The following is a 20037-nucleotide window of genomic DNA, read 5'->3' as shown; positions in this document are numbered from 1 at the left end:
AAGAAAAAAAATGACACTCTAAAACGTTCTGAGAGCTGCTGGCACCCGTCATAGACCACCAAGAGACAGTGATGGGAAATGAAATCCTCTATTTAATTTTCACAGGCTGGACATGGACATGGCACCTGTAATGAAACCTACAGTAAGTGCTGACTACAGTTAATAAGGGGACTGAGCTGAAGACATAAAGCTAAACTTGACATGACAGTTTTATATCCAGTGAGCTACAGTGCCCTGTATAAAAAGGAAGGCTTCATTATGGACTCTGGGTGAGACTCGGCATACATTTGCTTCACTGAATTCTCAGTGGACTTTTCATCCAACACCTGAGTAACATTGTCTTTGCCACCAAAAGCTCTATGTAAGAATATACAAGGGTGTGATAAGGGATGACAAAAAGCCCATCAGTCTTACAGATAAATGGTTTTTAAAGTTTACTAATCTTGACTGTTCCTTGAACAAAGTCTTACATCAAGACCTCAGGCTTGTATAACGGGCATCCTCCTGTCATCGACAGTATCCAAATATAAAATTCAAAGGTTGCTTTCTCCACCAAACTGAGAAAAAATAGTTTAGCTCTAGCCTGCTCACAAATACAAAATTATTAGCGACATGTAAGAAGCCAACGTGCACACTGGACCAAATTCTTCCTTGGATCATGACCATTTACCCCAGATATTAAACTTGTCTGTCTGTCATTAATTTTTAAAGCCAAATCCTGTTCTCATTCACAGCAATGAAAGTTGCAATGAATTTAATCAGTGTAACTGACAGCAGCACTTGGTCCGTGCAAAACAAGTTAAATATAAGTATTCAGCAGTAGCCACAGCATAAACAGAAGCCAGCAGATGGTATTACATTGAATAAAATCAATTAAGAGCATTTACAGTATGTCAAGAGTGCAGCTACAAAAACAAAGAGTAGACCTGTACATCTGTTCCTTAATAAAGCCATTAATAAGAGACTGTTAGCCAACAAACTACAAGCTAAAGCCAAGAAGGCAACAGGGACATGAATAGTAAAGGAGATATTGCATGTATTCATATCCTTCAACAGTCATAGGATAAAACAGGATGGTAAGCTGAATTTGGAGACAGATCATGGAAGGCAATGTGTCATGCCTAACATGGGTAGAAAGCCTGGATTTCAGGCATATAGTCAGATTTGGTAGGGTTTGCAGTCCCTTGCTCAGAAACAGCATTAACAGGAGTCAGATATGGATGAAAGGGGGGGGCGCCACTGAGCATAATTCGCTGGTTCTCAGCTTTTCTATGTTGTGTCTTTATATTGCAATAGAAAAAACATTTTTAGGACTCTTCTCATGTAGTTATAAAGGATATAGCTATACCCTTCTCAGCTGCAGAAATTACCAGACTCAGCAGGAGTGTTTCTGGGACCTGAGCTTTCAAGCTAAATCAAGTATCTCTACACTATGCTAGTCTGCAGAGGAGACATGACCAAAGAAAGGAAAAGTGGTCACAATTCTCTAAAATCTGTTTGCAACCTCCAGTTTGAAAACCTGTGGGTGCGTCTACATGAGCCACCCACTGCACAGCTGTTACTGCGCAGTACCGTTGACGCATGAGTGTTTTGCCCAATGCCACACGATTAGTGCCCAGCAACGATACTGCATGGTAGCAACGAGCTACGGCACAGTAACTCATTGCTACTGCACTGTGCCGTCTTGTGTAGACGTGCCCCATGGCATGCAAAGTTGGGGCACAGTGAGATGTGTAATCAGGCATGTTTATGGCTCCTATTGGCCAGGTAAGATGCAAATGCGCCAAAGGACGACTCCCATCTTCTTTGTAAAGCGAGCAGAAGAAACCCCTGCTCTGACGTACCTTCGTTGCTCCTCCTGTGTGGAAGATGCAAAGACCAGCATGAGGTACAAGAAGGCAGAAGAGGGGATTTTTTTTTTTTTTAGCCTAATAGCCATGCACATTCAACAAATGGGGAATCATTTAGGGAAAAGAATGGAAAAAGAATGAGACCAATTAATATGTATTTGAGGCTCAGGTGAACTGAAGCAAATGGGTTGCCATAGAATTGCCATTTAACAGCAGCACACAATACTGATCTCACAGAATTCAGAGTGCTTTTCTCCTCTCTAAACATTTTAAAGATGGTAAAAAGTGCCACGGTGGCAGCCCTAGAAACTGTGCGTCATCACAGACTAGCTTGCCCAACACGGCTCTACTAATACGCTGAAGTTTGACCAGCACTCAGAGAGCAGCTGAACATCCATGACTAATCACGCTTGGTCTTGCCGTTAAGGCGGCCAACATGGCTGCTAATCAGTGCTAAGTCTGACAGCTCCTGTAGGTTATTTAGTTATTTATTTTATATATAATGTGCCTGCTTGTCACTAGGAACCGGGCTGGGATCAACAGCTTTATTCTGCACAGGATCAAATGGCCATTATAGGTGATAAATTGCCTTTGCCAGTGTGCAGCTAATAAGGTCTGTAAGCTATAACTGAACCATTCAGGCTCAACCAGAATGAAGTGCAGTAGAATGAAAAGCTTCGTTTACACTAAACCACCTCCTCTGTGCAGCTCTCAAAACTTTAGCTTTGTTTTTTGTTCCCTTAAATTATGTCCTTCTAACCTTTCTTCTACTGGCTCCAACTTTGCTGCTGCTGAATAAATAAAACATTACAACAAATTCAGACTAGATGCCAACAAGAGTTGGGGGCCAGATTGCCTTAAACCCTTTGGAATATTCCAGTTTGAGAGATGAGCAAAACACATAGCTATATTCTATATTAAAGCAATAAATTATTCATTGTCACTGAAGACCAGACTTTAGTACCATTAGACCAGAAATGGATAAATGACAAATGATCTAGACTACAACATCATTACTGGCCATGTAGGATTTCATCCGAGCATGCTGCTGAAAGCAAATGACTGGATTGGGATTATGATGATAAAAATCATAAGGTTTTATGACAGTAATGCTGACTGGAAAACATTGTATATTTATATGATCTGCTCTGTGCACCAATTTTGCCAGTTATCTTGTCAGAACTTTAAACAAACTGCATAATTGTTTAAGAAACCATGATAGAGACATGGCAGATTTTTTTAAGCCTGGAGAATCCTTGTTCTCACGTTTCTCATTAAGCAACTATGACACGTTCCATTTATACCTTTTCAGATGAGTTCACTAACCCCTGACACCAGCTCAACCTGGCCTGTGTGCCCACTTGTGTGCTGGCTCAGATATCCTCCCCAGCAATATAGATCCTGCAAGCAGATCATACAAAGGCTAAGGATTAATTCGGTAATCTGCAGATGTCTTGGTTCTGCAGGATGGAAAGCAAACCTTTTTTTTGTACTGCTGCAGTCGACAGATGCATCTCATAAGGCAGGCTGAGCCAACACATAGTATTTCTGGTGTAAGGGGCTGTACTGACACTTTCCAAAACCAAAACTATACCTTATATGGCATTTCCACTATTTATACCCTCTCTACTTCCAAGTTCTTGGAGCTGATATGCAAATACCTGGAAGACCTTTTTTGACACTCTCACCAGTGCAGATATGTAGTGTATGATACTACAAATAAGAAAACTGTGTAGAGAAAACTAATGTGGCATACATGGAGTTTACATCTACACAGTTTTTTACCCTGAAGTGCCACACAGTGCTCTGCAGATCGGGCGCGTCTATACGTGCCAATTTAAGGTGCGTTAGCTATTTTTAAGGCCCATTAAGGGCATGGATCTACACATGCGCACCCTTAATGTGCCTTAAAAAAAAATGATGATTTTAGGCTATTCATTCCTAAATCTGATATCTGCAAAAGCAGGTATCAATTTTAGGTTTGAATAACTAAAGCGCCTTAACTCGTGTGTAGATGTGCTAATTGTGTCCACGTGGCTCTGTTGCAATACTGGCTCCCATACAACAGAGCTACTGTTACCTGGCTCATAAAGGAGCCTCACAAGTAGCAGAACCAGGGGTGGGCAACTGGGGCACTGGCCCTGGGAGTCAATTTTGAGAAGGTGCAAGAACAGCAACCGCTGCCCCAGCTGCTGCTGTACCCCGTGCACAGAAACTCTTTGATACACCACAGAAGCCCACAGGTCAGTGATACATCAACTCACCAATCTGATCTCTGTGGTTGAATCCTAATGTCCATGTGGAGCCCTAGCTATGTCTCCGCAGGGGCCCAAGGACCAGTTTGCAAGCAGCAGATGGCTGAATTAGGCCCTAAGTATACCATTCATGAGGCTTGTTCCTAAAGCATTAATGCAGTAAACACGCACTAAGTGCCATCCTAGCATAGCACAGTGAGGAGTAGCTCCAGATCATATTACTTAACGCATGTTGAGCTTCCGTTACTCCACGAAGATAATGTGATCAGGAGACTCAGGTGTAGTGACGGGGCTGGGAGTGTCAAACAGCTATTTGCTACTCTGAGCAGTGCACGGCAGCACACCAGTCTTCAAGGGCTCCAGTACTTAGATAGATGGTAATAATTAATAAGCATTACCATGCAACTGCTCAGAAAACTTTGCAATGTGCAGTACTGCCTACTCCAATCTAAATAAAATGTTCTAAGAGTAACATGCAACAAAGCCCTGAGAAATATATGACTTAACTGACTCAAAGGAAAAGTCCTGTAGCCTTCCAAGCTGTGTGTGTCCATCAAACGATGTAAATCTGACTACCACACCCTGCTACGCGAACCATAAGTAACTTGGGCATCTGCCAGAAAATATTTGTTTGGCAGAAATGATGGCAACGGAGGGATGATCCAGAAAGAAGAGACAATATGCTCTCCTTTGCCCTTACTGTACTCACCTTCCACCTACGTTTGATTTTCAAGCTATCTGTATGAACAAGGGGCCACTCCATGGTTCCTTAATTCAATTTTATGTAAGGCTGGCATCCTCCCTCTATAATTTGTTGCACATTACAAGAAAATTTCCAGATGACTAAGCATCAGTACTCGCAATGGGATCAGAGGAAAGGCAAAAAGAAAGCAGAGAACCTGGCTCATTCTATCAGGGGTGTGGGTTGTAGCCGTGTTGGTCTAAGGCAGGGGCGGGCAATTATTTTGCGCAGAGTTTTGGCAAGCCAGCGAGGGTCACATGACAGGCAGCCCAGGGCAGATGAATATTAATTTTCTAAATATTTTAGGGGCCTCGCAGGCTGGACAGAATGGCCTGGTGGGCCACATCCAGCCCCCAAGCCGCATTTTGCCCACCCCTGGTCTAAGGACGTAGGCAGACAAGGTTCTTTGGGTAAATCCAATATCTTTGAGTTGGTCTAATAGAAGATATCGGATTTACCCAAAGAACCTTGTCTGGATCATTCTAGGCACTTCCATGTTTTCTACTCTCTGGTTTTCTTTAACTGGTGAGTTTTAACTGTAGAGAATGTGGTCTGCATCCACTAGACTTGCCTCACATGCATGTTGTTCTCCCCCAGACAGAAATACAGGACTGGTTAAAAGATCTCCTAGGTCTATCCCCTCCTATTGCAGGCAACAATATTATGTAATCCTGTTCACCAACTCATCAAATTGGAAGCCCAGACATGTTAAAAGTCTTGGCAGCACTTGTAGAACTACCAGCAAAGAACAACTGCAGGGATGAGTGAGAAAAAAGATAAATTATACCATATAGTTCATTTCTCACCCTGCCACTGCGCCATGGCTATGCAGACTGTAGTTAACCTCATTTCCCAGAATAAAAAGTTTTAGTAAAGACTTTTCTATTTTTCCCCTGGCAGATGGAAAGATACACATCACAAAATGTGGCCACCAAGATGATGCATATAACAAAAAAATAAGTAGAAATTGGACTGCATTGCAACCTTTGGATCCAGAGGCAAATTTTTCCAGTGTCTGAGATATTCACATCCTACTTTTTGGTTTCGAGCCACCTTTAAGGACAGTTAGCTAAACTGAACCCTGGAACAGACGGATGTAACTTCAAAGTCTTTACTTGAATTTGGCCAGTTGAACAAAGTGACCGGAGAAATATGACTTACATAATAAATACTAATACCACACACAGCTTCTTCTATCCAAAGATCTCAGAACACTTTCCAAACATTAATTAGTTAAGCCATTTTTCTTTCCTTGGGAGGGAGGAAAGAAAGTATCATTATAACACAAAGAACACACAGTTCTCAGATCACACAGGGCAGATTCAGGATCAGAACAGAAGAGCCTGGCGCCCAGTCCCCTGTTGCAACCACTGAACAACACAGAAAGAGAAGAAGGATTTGATGCCCCAGGTGGGAAAAGAGCACTACCAGTCCCCTGACATGCATTTCACTGTGCCTGGCAGTTTACAACACTGCCTGAATGCATTTGTTGGCAACTGCCTTTAACTTCCAGTGGCAGTTAAGCACTAACCCACCTGTGTGCTTCTGTAAATACCGTGGTTTCTGTGAACAGTGTAATGTGTGCCTAAGGACTAAAAAACCACACCACTATGTGACACCTTAGCATCAACAAGAACCCCAAGCATACTGCTAAAAAGTACCCTCAGTCAAGGAAGCTGCACTGTGGCTGCAAACTTTATTTAAAAAAAAAGTTTTCTTCTGCCCACCAGAAATAAATGCAGCTTCAACTACCTGGTTTTGACCCCAGCGCTTGGCTCATCCAAGCACTGGCCCATCTTCTTGGTAGCTGCGTGGTGATATGTGATGGATCAGGACAGCAGTATATCATCTGCATCATTCTACTTGACTCTTTTTCGTCTGACCAACGGGCCTAGTGACCACACGCAGGTGTTAAAGAGACAAGAGATCCTTGTGAAACTCACAAATGAAGAGCCTGGTGCTGGTGGTCAGAAAAGACTCAAGCTACTTTTACCTTCAAGGCCTGCCTGCTTTCTCCAGTGGTCAGCAGTATCAAATGCTGCACAGAGGTCCGGGAGGATGAGTGGATATCTTTTTCCTTCTGCATTATATAGGATCATCTATTAGCACCACTAAAGCAGTTTACATCCTGGCCTAAATCCAGATTGTGCCAGGTTTAGAATATTAGCTTCAGTTAGAGCCTATAGCTGGCTTTAAGCTGCCTTTTGGTTGCCTTTAGGTTGGCTTTTCTAGGACCTCGTATGGGAATTAAATGTTCAAAGTTAGGCAATAGTTGGCTAGAGCCAAGATATCCAGAGGTATTCAACATCAGTCAGATAACTGCACCTTTGTGAAAGGAACACAATTATGCATTTCCAGTGTTGGTCTGACCTGGCGCCAGCTGTTTATGACTCTCTTGACCTCCTAGTAGTGTCACCCAATCTTGAAGAGTTAAAGGACGGAGACCAAACACAATCCCAGTCTATGGTCTCCTAGGTTAGAGGATGGACAACTCAACCACCAATGTGAAAAAGTTAAATTACAAAAACATAATGAGTTAGCTAGTCCAGCAAACACTTAACGCCAGTTAGATGCTAGTATGACATAAATATGCTTGTAAGAAGCCACTGACGATGAGAGGTGCAGCACCATCCACCACACAGAGTGCTAAACTAGGGCTCAGGGTTCAGCCCCCAGGTCTGCCACTTATCAGTTATTTGACCTTTGATAAAGCCATGTAACAGTTTCCAACCCACTGTGTGTTCATTAGAATGTAAATTCTTCTCAGTAGGGACTTACCCTTACTCTAGACTAGATCTCAGCATGGGCCTCCAGGTACTAGAGCTAATGAGGATGGTATAACCGTCACATTTGCCCACCAAGACTGAACCCATATTTGTGCAACATATTCTGGCCTTGCTAGTTGCAAAAAATCAATAGGACCAAGGCAGTTTGTAAGTGCAGATCACTGTGCTGTACCATTTTCTACTACCAGCTGACCATCGAAACCATACCCTTGTGTAAAACCAATTACATAACCAATGTCATAAATGGAAACACTTTTCAGCTGCAGATTAGAGTGGGTGGACAGGTGTTTTTAATGTGATGCGCTCTTCAAACATAATTATGTAACCAAATGTTTCTATCAATTTTAACAACAATGCCTGGCACTTACAGAACATACAGTTTTAAGATGTGATTTAGATTTGCACATCCTAATACTGTCTCACAACAGTCAAAAGCTCAGGCCTGATACTACTCCTATAGAAACCACTGTCACAACTCCCATTGACTACAGTGATCCAGGATCAAGCCCTTTCACATTCTGAAGAAATGTGGCGCTTGAAAGGCCTAAAAGGGTAGATTCAGGTATCAAAACTTATAAGCTTGATTTTTCCAGAGGCACTGGGCACCCCTGCCCCTATTAACTTCATACGCGTTTTTGTGGGATCCTATGAAATCAGGCTATCTGATTTACGTCCCTAATTTTAGGCACTCTGCTTTAAAATCCAAGTGACCTGCCTTAAGTCAGAGAAAGAGTGTATCAAGAGCAGAGTGAGGAATACAATGCTAAAGGACAAAAGCCATCAACGCATTCTCAAGGCCACAGTGAGAGATTGCCTCTTCAGTCAAATTATCACATTTGTTTGCATTGTTATAAAGAGTCTCTCTCTTTTATTCTTTCTAGAAATGGTAATTAGACTGATACTCTCTTTTAAAATTGAAAAGGTATGTGAAAGTTACAGTGGGTCTTTCATGTAAACCTAATTTAAGTTCATATTACTCCCCTTCCTTTAGCCCACCTCTGAGACACGGACACACTAATCCCAAGCCATTCTTTCCCCACTCCCCGAAAAAGGGTATTTTTGGTTTCTTCTCCCACTTAGCTTGGCCTGTTTGCCTATAGTTTTTGTTTCTATATATGACGTGAAACTACCCAGAAAAAGTGCATGAGAAACCACTGATCTATTGTAACAGAAAAAAGCTGGAGATCTGTTTTCAGATGTTTTACATTCAGATGAAATCTATATGGGTCTCCATCTCAAAAGCTTTGTTTGATTATAGCCAGTGTTAAAATTAGCTTTTCAATTAAACCAAGACATTCTGCTAACAAAAATACATATTAATTGAATTTAACCTATGCAAGCTGTTTGGTGAGTTAATTCTGGCATAAAACACAATATGAAAATCTTAATATGAAAATATCAGAAAAGGGCTTTGTAAAGTTTGTTAACAATCTGTTATTTCTGGTGTTCATAAAAATTTTTTTAAAAGACTGACAACATGTAGAGACAATTACAGGACTCGCCAAAATAGGCAGCACAACATATACCAGTGATAAGACAGGATGGAAAGATGCTATGGGTCAGAGTGATTCCTATTATGAAGATTTTTGCTGCTGGACTATTTGATTTGTCCTTCATGTGTAGGCCAAGCAAACAAATATGTTAAGAAATTATTATTGTTAATTATTATTTACAAAGTACCATGGATAAGCAAGGAAGTTTACAGACTAATAAAGTGACAGATCCCTGCCTTAGGAACACTTTCATCACTCATTTGATTCATTAACCTGTTTACTAATAATACCTTTACAGTTCAAACTTGTTTTCATACTACCCTAAATGACTGGAAAATTAGGTCCTATTAAGTAATCATGATTATAAACTGTGACTCACCAGTTAAGTGAATGCCATTACTGGCAATAAATTGAGAACCTTATTATAAGCACTCATTAATTGTCAAACGAACCAAAACAATGAAATTTTATTCAATATAAAATGTATCCTGCAGTGCTTTACAGAGTGAAACACTCAGACCCAGGTTCTGTATATACTATGGTAGCTGCCATGTAAATGCATCACCTGGGCTATAACAAAAGTAATCAAGGTCAGCGGCGGAGGTAGACAGAAAGAGAGGCAAAGACAGGAGAGAAAAATATATTTTCAAGAAAAATGTATTTCCAGCGGATATTTGAAAGAGATGGAAGGGGAAGAAGGCAGAGCGGCTGCTCCAGATGACAGGCTGCAGAGAATCCAGCACTTGCAGCACTGAGACTGAAATAAGATAGATGGACGTGCAGTTAAAGTACTCGTGCGGGACTTGGGTTGAGTCCCATGTACTTCTACAGACTTCTTGTGTTACCTTAGGCAACCCAGTCTCACCGCGCCTCATCCATTATTACGCGGTACCTTGTGTAGCCGTATGTAGCTGTGCACTCTGGCATAACAGCATGTGCAAAGAGCAGGGCAAAAGTGAATTGCTTCAAACTGAACTGATGAATTGTTACTGATATTTATTTGTATTACAGCAGTACCTAGGAGCACTTGTCACATACTATGACACTGTGTTTTGTTGTACAAACTCAGGGTTAAAAATACAATTAATACATTAATGACTCTGAAGCACTCAGGTACTATCTTGATGGAGGCCACATAAGCACTCAAAACATAGTGACCATGAAAATAAACCAAAGGGCTGGTGGTAGATGGGAAGGAAATGAAAGAGAAATAGTGGAAAATAAGGTTTATGAAATGAATTGGAAAACATTTAAGCTCCATGGTCTTTGAGTCGAGAATACTTTCAGATCTGCTCTAAAAAATTATGAGGGGGAGAGCAACCTGACTGTTCAGTAGCCCACCTGCATTTCTGCCCAGTACGGCAGACCAACAAACAGCTTAACCCTGGCATCTCACGAACCACCCTGCTGAGAAAGCAACGCTAGGCATCACTGGACAACTGGGAAGGGTTCTTCCTCTCCGCTACTGTATAGTAAAAGATGATTCAGTCAGTACCAGACCTTAATTCTGATCATTTTGGCTTTCTCTCCCCCACTTCAATTCTAACCACATTTTTAAGGTTATTTTCTATGATTATTAGAATTAAACTAAATAGTCTATCTTCTGAGCTTTTGCGATTTATTTTGAAAATGGTAGGAACTAATAATTGCTGAATATTTTATGAGTTTATTTGGTCTTCTACTATAAACTGCCCTAGGCCTTAATATATCTAAATATATAAATAAATCTAATAAAAATAACTAAAACCCTACAAGAACACTGCCTCTTAAACTACGGGGTATGCTGTAAGATAGCAATCAAAATGACTTGATTTTAAAACAAGCATATCCTCCTTATTGGCTGCCATATGTTAATTCAGCTCAGTAAAATCTGTTTCTTCACAAAATGTAGAGAAATGTTAACTGTTGGACATCAGCTATGAATTCTCCTCCCAGGGAAGCCAAAGATAGTTGGATGCTATAGGCTGCTAACACCACAATATATTCCCATGTTTGTGCACTCCAGTGACATCATGATTCCTAGAGTTACAAGTCCTAGCCTCCTGACATACATTCATTTAAAGATGCCACATGAATTGCAGGAGGCGCAATTCTGGGTTCCAGGATCAGATCCCAATAATGCCCTCTCTACTTGCCAGTACAGGGGAAACCCAGGATCAGAGCCCGGGCTCCCCCAGTGCCTGCAAGTCTGGAGCTGGGGTGCTAATTATTGGCTCCAGTCCCAGGGGTGCACAGGAGTCTTGACCTGGCCCCAGTGTGATCAGGGGCCAGAGCCAACAATCAGCTGATCATCAGCCCCAGGACCAGACATACCATGGGTTCAATTTAAAGAGCCTTGCAAACCAACCATAAAAATGTTCTATACTATATGTAGATATTATATGTAGAACATTTTTAGGACTGGTTTACCATTTTGTGGTGCCTTACAAGTGCATCCAATATAATACCCTTGCCATTTATGGATGTGCGATTGACACATCCATCGCAGCAGAACTGTAATGTGTACCAGGGGTCCTAAGGCCATTAAATCATCTACTCCAACCTTCTGAATAACATAAGATAGAGGATTACTTCTGTATTAAATGCAGAAAGTTGTGTTTGGCTAGATGACAGCTTCCAGAAAAAGAGGCATCCAGTTTTGATTTGAGGATATCACCAGATGGAAAATCCATCATTTGCATTAGGCATTTGTTCCAATGGTTAGTCACTCTCACTGCTTTTCCGCCCGATTTCTAATTTGAATTTTTCCTGCTTTAAATTCAAGTTAACAGTTCTTATTATTCCTTTTCTCTAATGAATTAAAGAAATCTTTCGAGTCCAGAGTTTTCTGTTCAGGAAGTACTTACATCTTGTTATCTAGGTCTGAGGTCCTAGCTTGAGGTCCTAGCTTGTCAGCCGCCTACCTCAGGGTAGGTAGCTTGTCAGGCTGGTGTGGTTCAAGCATACCAGGGTTTGTAGACCACAGTACGTGAAGAAACAATATGGCCAGAATCATGTCTAGCTGACTCTGATTTTCCCAGCCTGCTGACCAGTAGGCACTCACTGCTGGGTCAACAGGAGGTACCCACTGGCACGTCCAGAAAAAAGCTCAAACTCACACCTTTGGATCCATTGTGAAATATTGTAATCATACTGCTATGTTATGCCTGCTGCATAGGAGCATCCTCCGAATGCAATTATGTAGAGAAAGTACCAAACTAAGCAAAATAATTATGATGAAATCCACCATGTTCTGCATCTAGCTCCACAGGACTGTCAACAAATGGAAACACAAATCACTTGTCAGAGCTGCGCATGTCAGCAGCATCATTGTGAAACTAAAACAGTATTTCAGTCTTTTGTGGAATAAAAAGTGGGGGGCAGCGCAAATATTTTTTTCCCTGCAAGATCTGAGAAACTACTGAAGTTTCATATACCTAAAATACAGCAAGAAAAAAAAGCTATTTTGTAATTTATATTGCACCCACAATTAAAGGGATTATGTTTCAAGACTCATTTTATGGGAGAAAATACAAAAGTTTTAATTTCTGTTCAACAGGTGATCAGAACGAAAGATGAGTGAACGACTTCTGGTCAGGACCATGCATGACTTGAACCAAATCATCTGTATGTAGTAGCATTCACCTGCCCCATCCTTTGCACTAGCACATATGCTGGGGTGTCTTTTCTGCACTGGGTGGAAGAGGAGGCTAGGTGTCTGCTTGCCTCGATGAGTTGCACCAACGCGTGATCCATCCAGTCACCCCTTAACAAAGGCATGAGAATTTAACAATAGTGTATATGTAGATGCACGAGTGTATGTGCAAGACGACACGAGTGAAGGCATGCATGTTGCAAAGACAGATCTCGGTCTGCAGGTGACAGTTTGCAACTGTGCTTGTACATGAGAGAAGAAATGTAAGATGTGTATGAGCACAACAGTTCTTGAGTGAATGTGGGACAAAGTGTGAACATGTGCAGGTGGGCCAGCAGTCCGCAGATGGTAGCTTGCAGAAAACCTCCAGCACTGCTCAAGCTGTGGGGATTTCCTTCCGATGGCCAGAGGAAATTCAGTCAGAACTGCAGTTTATGGGTTGGGTTTTCTTGCATCCTGTTACCTTCTCAGTATCATTATCCAAAAACCGTCAAAGGTTGGGGTAGGAGGAGCCATGTGATTGTAGGAGTGTGGAAGAGTAGAGACACAGCATATAGGGGACTTGAAGAGAAATGCCCATGATTTGACTCCCAAGACAAATGCAGTCACTTTTGGGTTCCCTCTGTGTTACACTTTACAGCAGTGTTGGGACAGAGTTACGATTCCTTTGTGTCCACGCACCATTGTGTTATTACAACATCGTTTTGCTCTGCCTGTGCAACGGAGGCCCTAACTTTCTTACCATTATAATCTGATAGGAAGAAAGTTAGGGCTTGACTAGTGGATTAGGGAAATGTTAGGGGAATTATTCTTCACTCCCAATCTTCCCCCAATGAGAACAATACTCTCATCATATAAATATGACAGAGTTTATTCCCTGCTAAGACAGGAAAACTGTAGCCCTCAATTTGGTTGTAACTATGACATAGATGGAGTGCTACACTAAAAGATGCTTTATAAATGCAGATTCTTTAGATTAATCTGATCAATTGATCTAAGGCTTTCTCCCCTTTCCTACTGGATAGGTAGATGACATTCTGCTTCTCATTAGCTCTTGGAATGTCACTCTCTCAGCTGAAAAACGTACTACCCTGACTTTATTTTCTGATGGTTACAGAGAGAATAGCATTGAGCAACCATATTTTAACAACGTTGTTTCAAAACATTAAATCACCCAAAGGCAAATCAAGACAGTTCTCTACCTGTCCAATGTCAGGTGAATTTAAATTTTGGAAAACCTGCAAATCACAAGCCATATCTTCTGCTCCCCTGTTTATAATTGCCCTGATTTTAATGAACCCATACTAATTTGCATTGGTAGAGAGTCTGACCCTTTACTGTCATCAAAGTTTGGGGTGGGGCTTTTTTTTTTTGGGGGGGGGGGGGGGAGGGGGATTTGTAGAAGTAGGGGGAAGCTCCCCTCATGCTTTTCCGTTTCTTCAGCTTCACTCTTAGTTATCTGTCAAAACTCAACAATCAGAAATGCAAAAGTCCAGGTGCAGAAATGGTGACTAAAGGGCCTACCAAGGTACCACTAAACTTGCTGTTATAGAGCGTAAATCACTGCCTTGATAATCTAGCGCTACACTGGTGGATAGCACAAAAATGGAGTAATCCAGAGAGGAATCAGGTCCAAAACGGCAGAGGCAAAATTATGCTGATAGAAAAGAAAGGGCCCACTTTTTAAAGTCAAAGGGAGTTTTCCCTGAATAAGATTTTTTGATCTGTTCTCTCTTTCTCCCTCTCTGTTCTCGTTTACTTTTGTTTTCCTTACTGTGCTCTCTTTACCTAGGAGTCCCAATCAAGGGTACACCCCACCTTGAATACTGTGTGCAGTTCTGAGCTCCCCACATCCAAAAGGATAGAGCAGAACTAAAAAAGTATGGAGAAAGGCAACAAGGAGAGACTTCCCTACGAGGAGAGGCTATGGCTAGGACTTTTCAGCTGAGATATAAGATAACTGAGCGAGGTATAACATAGGTCTATAAAGTAATGAATAGGGTGAAGAAAGGAAATAGGTATTTACTATTTACCATCTCTCACAATACTAGAAGTACGGAACAAACAATGATATTATTAGGGAGTGTGTTTAAAGCAAAACAAAAGGATTTTTTCACACGTGTCATTTACTTGTGGAACTCGCTGCCACAGGAGGTTGTAGTGACTGATAATTCACTTTGGTTCAAAAAAGGATTAGGCAGACTCATGCACTTAACAGGACAGTAGGCCTGTAACCTCCAAAATCAGATTTCCTAAGCCTCTCAATGCTGTCAGCTGTAAGAGAAGAGGGGAAGGAGACAGGTCAGTGTGGAGAGGCCCCGCATAAGTACTCTTCCCCCTAGAATCGACTCTGTCACTGAGATACAGAACACTGTGCTAGTGGACCTGGGGTCTGACCCAGTATGGCATCTCATATGTTCTTATGACTTCAGTTTGCTGGACACCGTACATATTTCCCCCCTCCTCCCTGCCCAAAAGGCAGTCTGCATCACATGTCTTCATCCACTCACTTCTCCTTTATGTGTAATTTCTGCTTTGATCTCTTGTTCCTGCCTCCTTCTTCTCTATTTCTATCTCCTTCTCCTTTTCGATTCTCTATTTGTACCCCTTCTCTCCCTACTGACTCTGCTCTCTCTGCCTCTCTCACTGGTCTCTCTCATGTTCTTTGCTGCCACTTCCTTACCTCAGGATCACAAAGGTGGTGAGATTTACCCAGATGGGTGCTGCTGAGTAAAAGCCTCTTCCTTATATTCCCAAACCTAGCGTGAAGTTGCGAAGGACCGGTTCTGAATCGAGTTCAGTGGTTCTCAACCTTTTTTAGACTCAAGGCACCCTTGCCAGATTCGAGGCACCCCTCAGAAAATGTCAATTCTTAGTTTTCACTCATTATTTGACTACAGAAAAATAATGCAAGTCTTGTGTTGCAAAGAACTCAGAAAGACCCCAACAGAGCAGAATGCTTTTAACACTATGAATTCCTGTTTGAAATCTCTGGGCTTATCACACAAATCAAATGTGCACACCTAACAGTGCTACCATTGTGCAGCACCCTGCAGCACCCTTGGCTCTCAAGGCAACCCTGAATCACAGCTGGTTGCATGCTGTTGCCAGCATGGAGAGGGGGAAACTTCAGCAAAGTTGTCGAAGTTGATTCCCTGCTGCAGCTGACTCCTCAAGAAAAACTGTACAAGGATTTTGTTAGCACATCCTCTCTGATTAAGTTAGTCTGTGAACCACCACACTGCCCAGCCTTCTATACAGGAACGTTCAATGAAGGCAAATGGCCAAGACTTCAGCAGTCTAACAGGAGAGATTTATTGTGCAACCAGTCCTGTGTTACAAAATGGTATTCTCAATTCTATATCGCCTCCACCTTAATAAATGACCGGATATAATTTTCTGGGGACATCCAAGTCATTAATTAATGCCATAATGTGGGAGGGTGGGGGGGAGAAAGAGAGGACTAGGTAACCCAATAGAGCAGGGGTAGGGAACCCCCGGCACAGGTGTCAGAGTATAGCACGCAAAGGCATTTTGCTTGGCACACATGCCTCAGGGCGGACAGCAGGGAAGAGGCTGGCGCTGTGCTGCCAGAACAAGGATCGAGCGCCGCACGGCTCCCCTGCCATCTGCCCCTGGCATGCCAACATCTTACAAGTTGCGGGTATTTTTTGGGACTCTGCCCAAAAACTTCACTGACCCCTGCACTAGAGGATCCCTTCCAGCTTGAATTATTACATAATAGACAGACGATGTCTTAAAAAGATGTCTTTTTAATGTATTAAAGGCAGCCCGAGTCCTCCACATCTTAACAATGAACTGAAAAGCTTTTGTATAAAATGAAAAATAAATTTTTCAGAGACTGAGTCGTTAGCAGAGTGCGTAAGACGACTTCACGTTTACAACTGAGTACATTTCAGCACCAAATATTTTAAAATCAGGTTAACTTTCACTTTCTTGCCTGATTTGGGGCTTTGTACTTTTCTTATCACAGATTATTTAATCAGAGCTACTCAGTGCTGCAGAGTGCAGGAAAAGGACTGCTTTTCTGTTCAAGGTGCTTTTAGCATTCTGATATCCTCACATGAACGGTAATAGAGAAGTACAAAATATATATGCATTCATCTAGGGCTCTTCACCAGAGGATCTACAGGTTTTCACCGCTGTGAAGTGGATTAATATTAGCATACACATTTACATAGAAGGAAATTGAGACTCAAAAGGAATTAAGGTCCCACAAACCCCGCGGAAAAAAATCTGCTACTTGACAGAGTGACCTCAAGCCCACCAAAGCTTGTGCTATATATCTTCTTTAGTCTATAAGCTCAAATCTACTCTGCCTTCTACATGACATGTATGTACTACTATGACTACAGACCTACCTCTCTCTACTTACACATGCCAGTGTCCAACACAGTTCAGCATAACAGTACAGGAGCGACCAAACCAGACTCTTGCATTGCTAAGTCATGATACGGAGGAAAAGGACTCTGGTCCAGATCTGAGGTACACAGATACCTAACCTGATTTCAGGAGGAGTTAGGTGTTTAAGCAGGGATTAGGCAACAAAGCATGCTTTAGGATCCAGGCTCTTTTTGCATGCGCTCCATATATCTCCCAGCGAAGTCGAGAGGAGTCTGCCTACTGACTTCAACAGAAACAAAACTGGGGCATTTCTGCTCTGAAGGGCAAGGGCCCGCAGCAGAAAACTGCCATGGCATTTGCCTCCCAGGGGCTGAAGTAACTTGCACGGTAGCAACCTGATTCTGCAGGGGCTCCAAGTACGGACATGCCCCATTTCAGCTAAGGAGAAGAGAAACAACTCGGCACCTCTGATAGAAAACAAACCGAAGCGCACGCCTCCCATTTAGCAGGCTGCTTTCTGCGGCTACAGCCTGCTCCTGCCGGGGACGGGAAAGGAACCGACTGAGGATTTTAAACGCTAGTGTATTTATAATTGCCATACCTATCCTCGGGTCTGCTCTGCCTTCCTCGCAGGGGCCACGGTCACGGTCCCCCTGGCATCCAGTGGCTTCTACACAATGTAATTCCTCCTAATTTAATCCACTTTATTGCAAAACTTGCCAGACTATTAAATGACATCAAATTGAAACGCTTTGGGCTGACACGTATGGTTACGCAGAGTCACCGAACAGACCATCTTTAATAGCACGAGGTACCGAACGGTCACATATGGCATTTCGGCAGAAACAGCCATCTTTTTACATCTTTGCACTAGTCGATATGTTTCCGCAGCAAGTTTGCACCGACAGCCCCTCGGGACCCGGCTCCCGCAGGAACGGCGCCGGTGCCCCCCAGATGCGGATGCAGTTTAGGCTTTTAGCGACATCACGGGTCGCTCGGCTGGCGCCGTCACCCTCCACGGAGACGGGAGCCTCGCCAATGGTTAAGTTCCCTCCAGCAAAGGTAAGACAGCACGCGGGGAACGGAAACACACCCGGCCGGCACCCAACACGGGGCACATTGTAGCCCCACACGGTGTTGTCTGTCAGAGCGGCACCGGTGTCACACCTGAAACGGGACGGTCGTGCCCAAAAGTACGACTCGCGAGTCCTGAAGTTGGAGGGTGCCCGTGCAGGGGGGGGGGGTGCCCTCCTCGCCCTCCCCTCCACACACACACACACACACACACACACACACACACACCCACCCACCCACAGGCCCCGGCCCGGCCGCCCCCACTCACGTCCCCAGCGTCTCCTTGAACTCGAAAATCTTCTTGATGTCCTCGGCCGGCTTCTTCCAGGACGAGCTGTCCTCGCCGGTCTCGCGGGCCATGGCGCCGGCTGCTGCCGCTTCCTCTTCCTCCGCTTGCCGCGCGGGGCTGCGGGCCGGGGCCGGGGCCGGGGCCGGGCACATGGGCGTGCGGGTTGTTATGGCGATGGGCGGGGGAGGCCGGGCCGCCCGCCCGCCTGCAGCCGGCCGATAATTCGCATTGCACCAAAACGGCGCGCGTCGAGCGGGGGGAGCCCGGGCGGGCGGGCGGGCAGGGGGAAGGGGAAGGGGAAGGCAACGAGGAAAGAGAGAGAGACACAGAGAAAATACAAAACCCACACACAACCCGGCCCCGCCCCGCCCCGCCCCGCCCCGCATGTGCCCCGGGGGCGGGGCCTGTGCGCACCCGCGCGGGAGCGCTCTGCCCATTCCGCAGGTGGGAACACTGAGGGCGGCTTCCCCCCCCCCCCCCCCAGCACCACTGCACTGGTGTGGCCAAGTTCCTGGCACATCAGCGCCCTCGCCCGCTGGCACCCCCCCAGGGACGGCTCCAGAGACACCTGCCTGGAAAGGGGGCCCAGCCAAAAGTGGGGTTTGGGTGTGGGTGCCCCCCCCCGACATCGATGCTGACGCTGGCTTCTGCGGGTGCTCGCCAGCCCCGTCCCTGCCACCAACATCGCCTTCTGCAGGAGCTCACCAGCTCTGTCCACAAAACCAGCTTCTGCAGGTGCTCGCCAGCTCTATCCCTGCCACCAACATCGCCTTCTGCAGGTGCTCGCCAGCTCTATCCCTGCCACCAACATCGCCTTCTGCAGGTGCTCGCCAGCTCTATCCCTGCCACCAACATCGCCTTCTGCAGGTGCTCGCCAGCTCTGTCCCTGCCACCGACATCGCCTTCTGCAGGAGCTCACCAGCTCTGTCCACAAAACCAGCTTCTGCAGGTGCTCGCCAGCCCCATCCGCGCCACCGCCACCAGCTTCTGCAGGTGCCACGCCAGACTCGGGAGGCACCAGTCGCCTGTGGAGCAGTGGTGCATCTTGGTGGCGCTCCTGGGAGTGCGGCAAAGCAGTTTGGATGCAGCCCCAGCGTCCTCGAACGGCCACCAAGCAACCTCCGCGCCGCAACGAGAGGCCACGCGCTGCCAGTGGGTTAAGTCGGGCGGCTGAGAGGCAGGAAGCCCAGACTCTCTCCCACGAGCTCGCAGGGAAGCCATGAACATCTCTGTAATTTCCATCCCTGTGGATGGAGATAAGCAGGGCACCATTTTCAAAAGCAGGTGCCTAAAATTAGGCACAGCACTCAGTGGCTTCATTTGCCAAAAGGCTGAGTAGCCGTGGGAGCTGTCATCGAGTTCTCCAGGCTTTGGATTGGGCCCGATATCTGATCACCAATTTAGCTCCCTAAATAGGGTTTAAAGTGTGCAACTTTATGACCCCAAATTTGCCAGAACTGGCCAATAATACCTGCACACACTGAGGCACATGGATCCCTTCAGATGGAAAATATTGTGTAAGGGCAAAGGATCAGTTATGACTGCATTA

General features: G+C 44.4%; 1 protein-coding gene across 1 annotated transcript in view; it reads right to left on the bottom strand.

Annotated features, from left to right (window-relative positions):
* CAMK1D (calcium/calmodulin dependent protein kinase ID) overlaps positions 1-18810 on the bottom strand; it is a 319245-nt gene extending 300435 nt beyond the window's left edge. Inside the window, exon 1 of the mRNA XM_059725786.1 lies at positions 18468-18810. Within this exon, the coding sequence (XP_059581769.1) occupies positions 18468-18640 (173 nt within the window). The 5' untranslated portion in view covers positions 18641-18810. The remainder of the gene's footprint in view (positions 1-18467) is intronic.
* Between the last annotated feature and the right edge of the window lie 1227 nt (positions 18811-20037).

The sequence above is a fragment of the Alligator mississippiensis genome, chromosome 4 (genome assembly GCF_030867095.1).
Source record: "Alligator mississippiensis isolate rAllMis1 chromosome 4, rAllMis1, whole genome shotgun sequence".
Lineage (NCBI taxonomy): Eukaryota > Metazoa > Chordata > Crocodylia > Alligatoridae > Alligator > Alligator mississippiensis.
The sequence above is the reverse complement of the archived record's forward strand: the minus strand, read 5'-3'. Positions and strand labels throughout refer to the sequence as shown.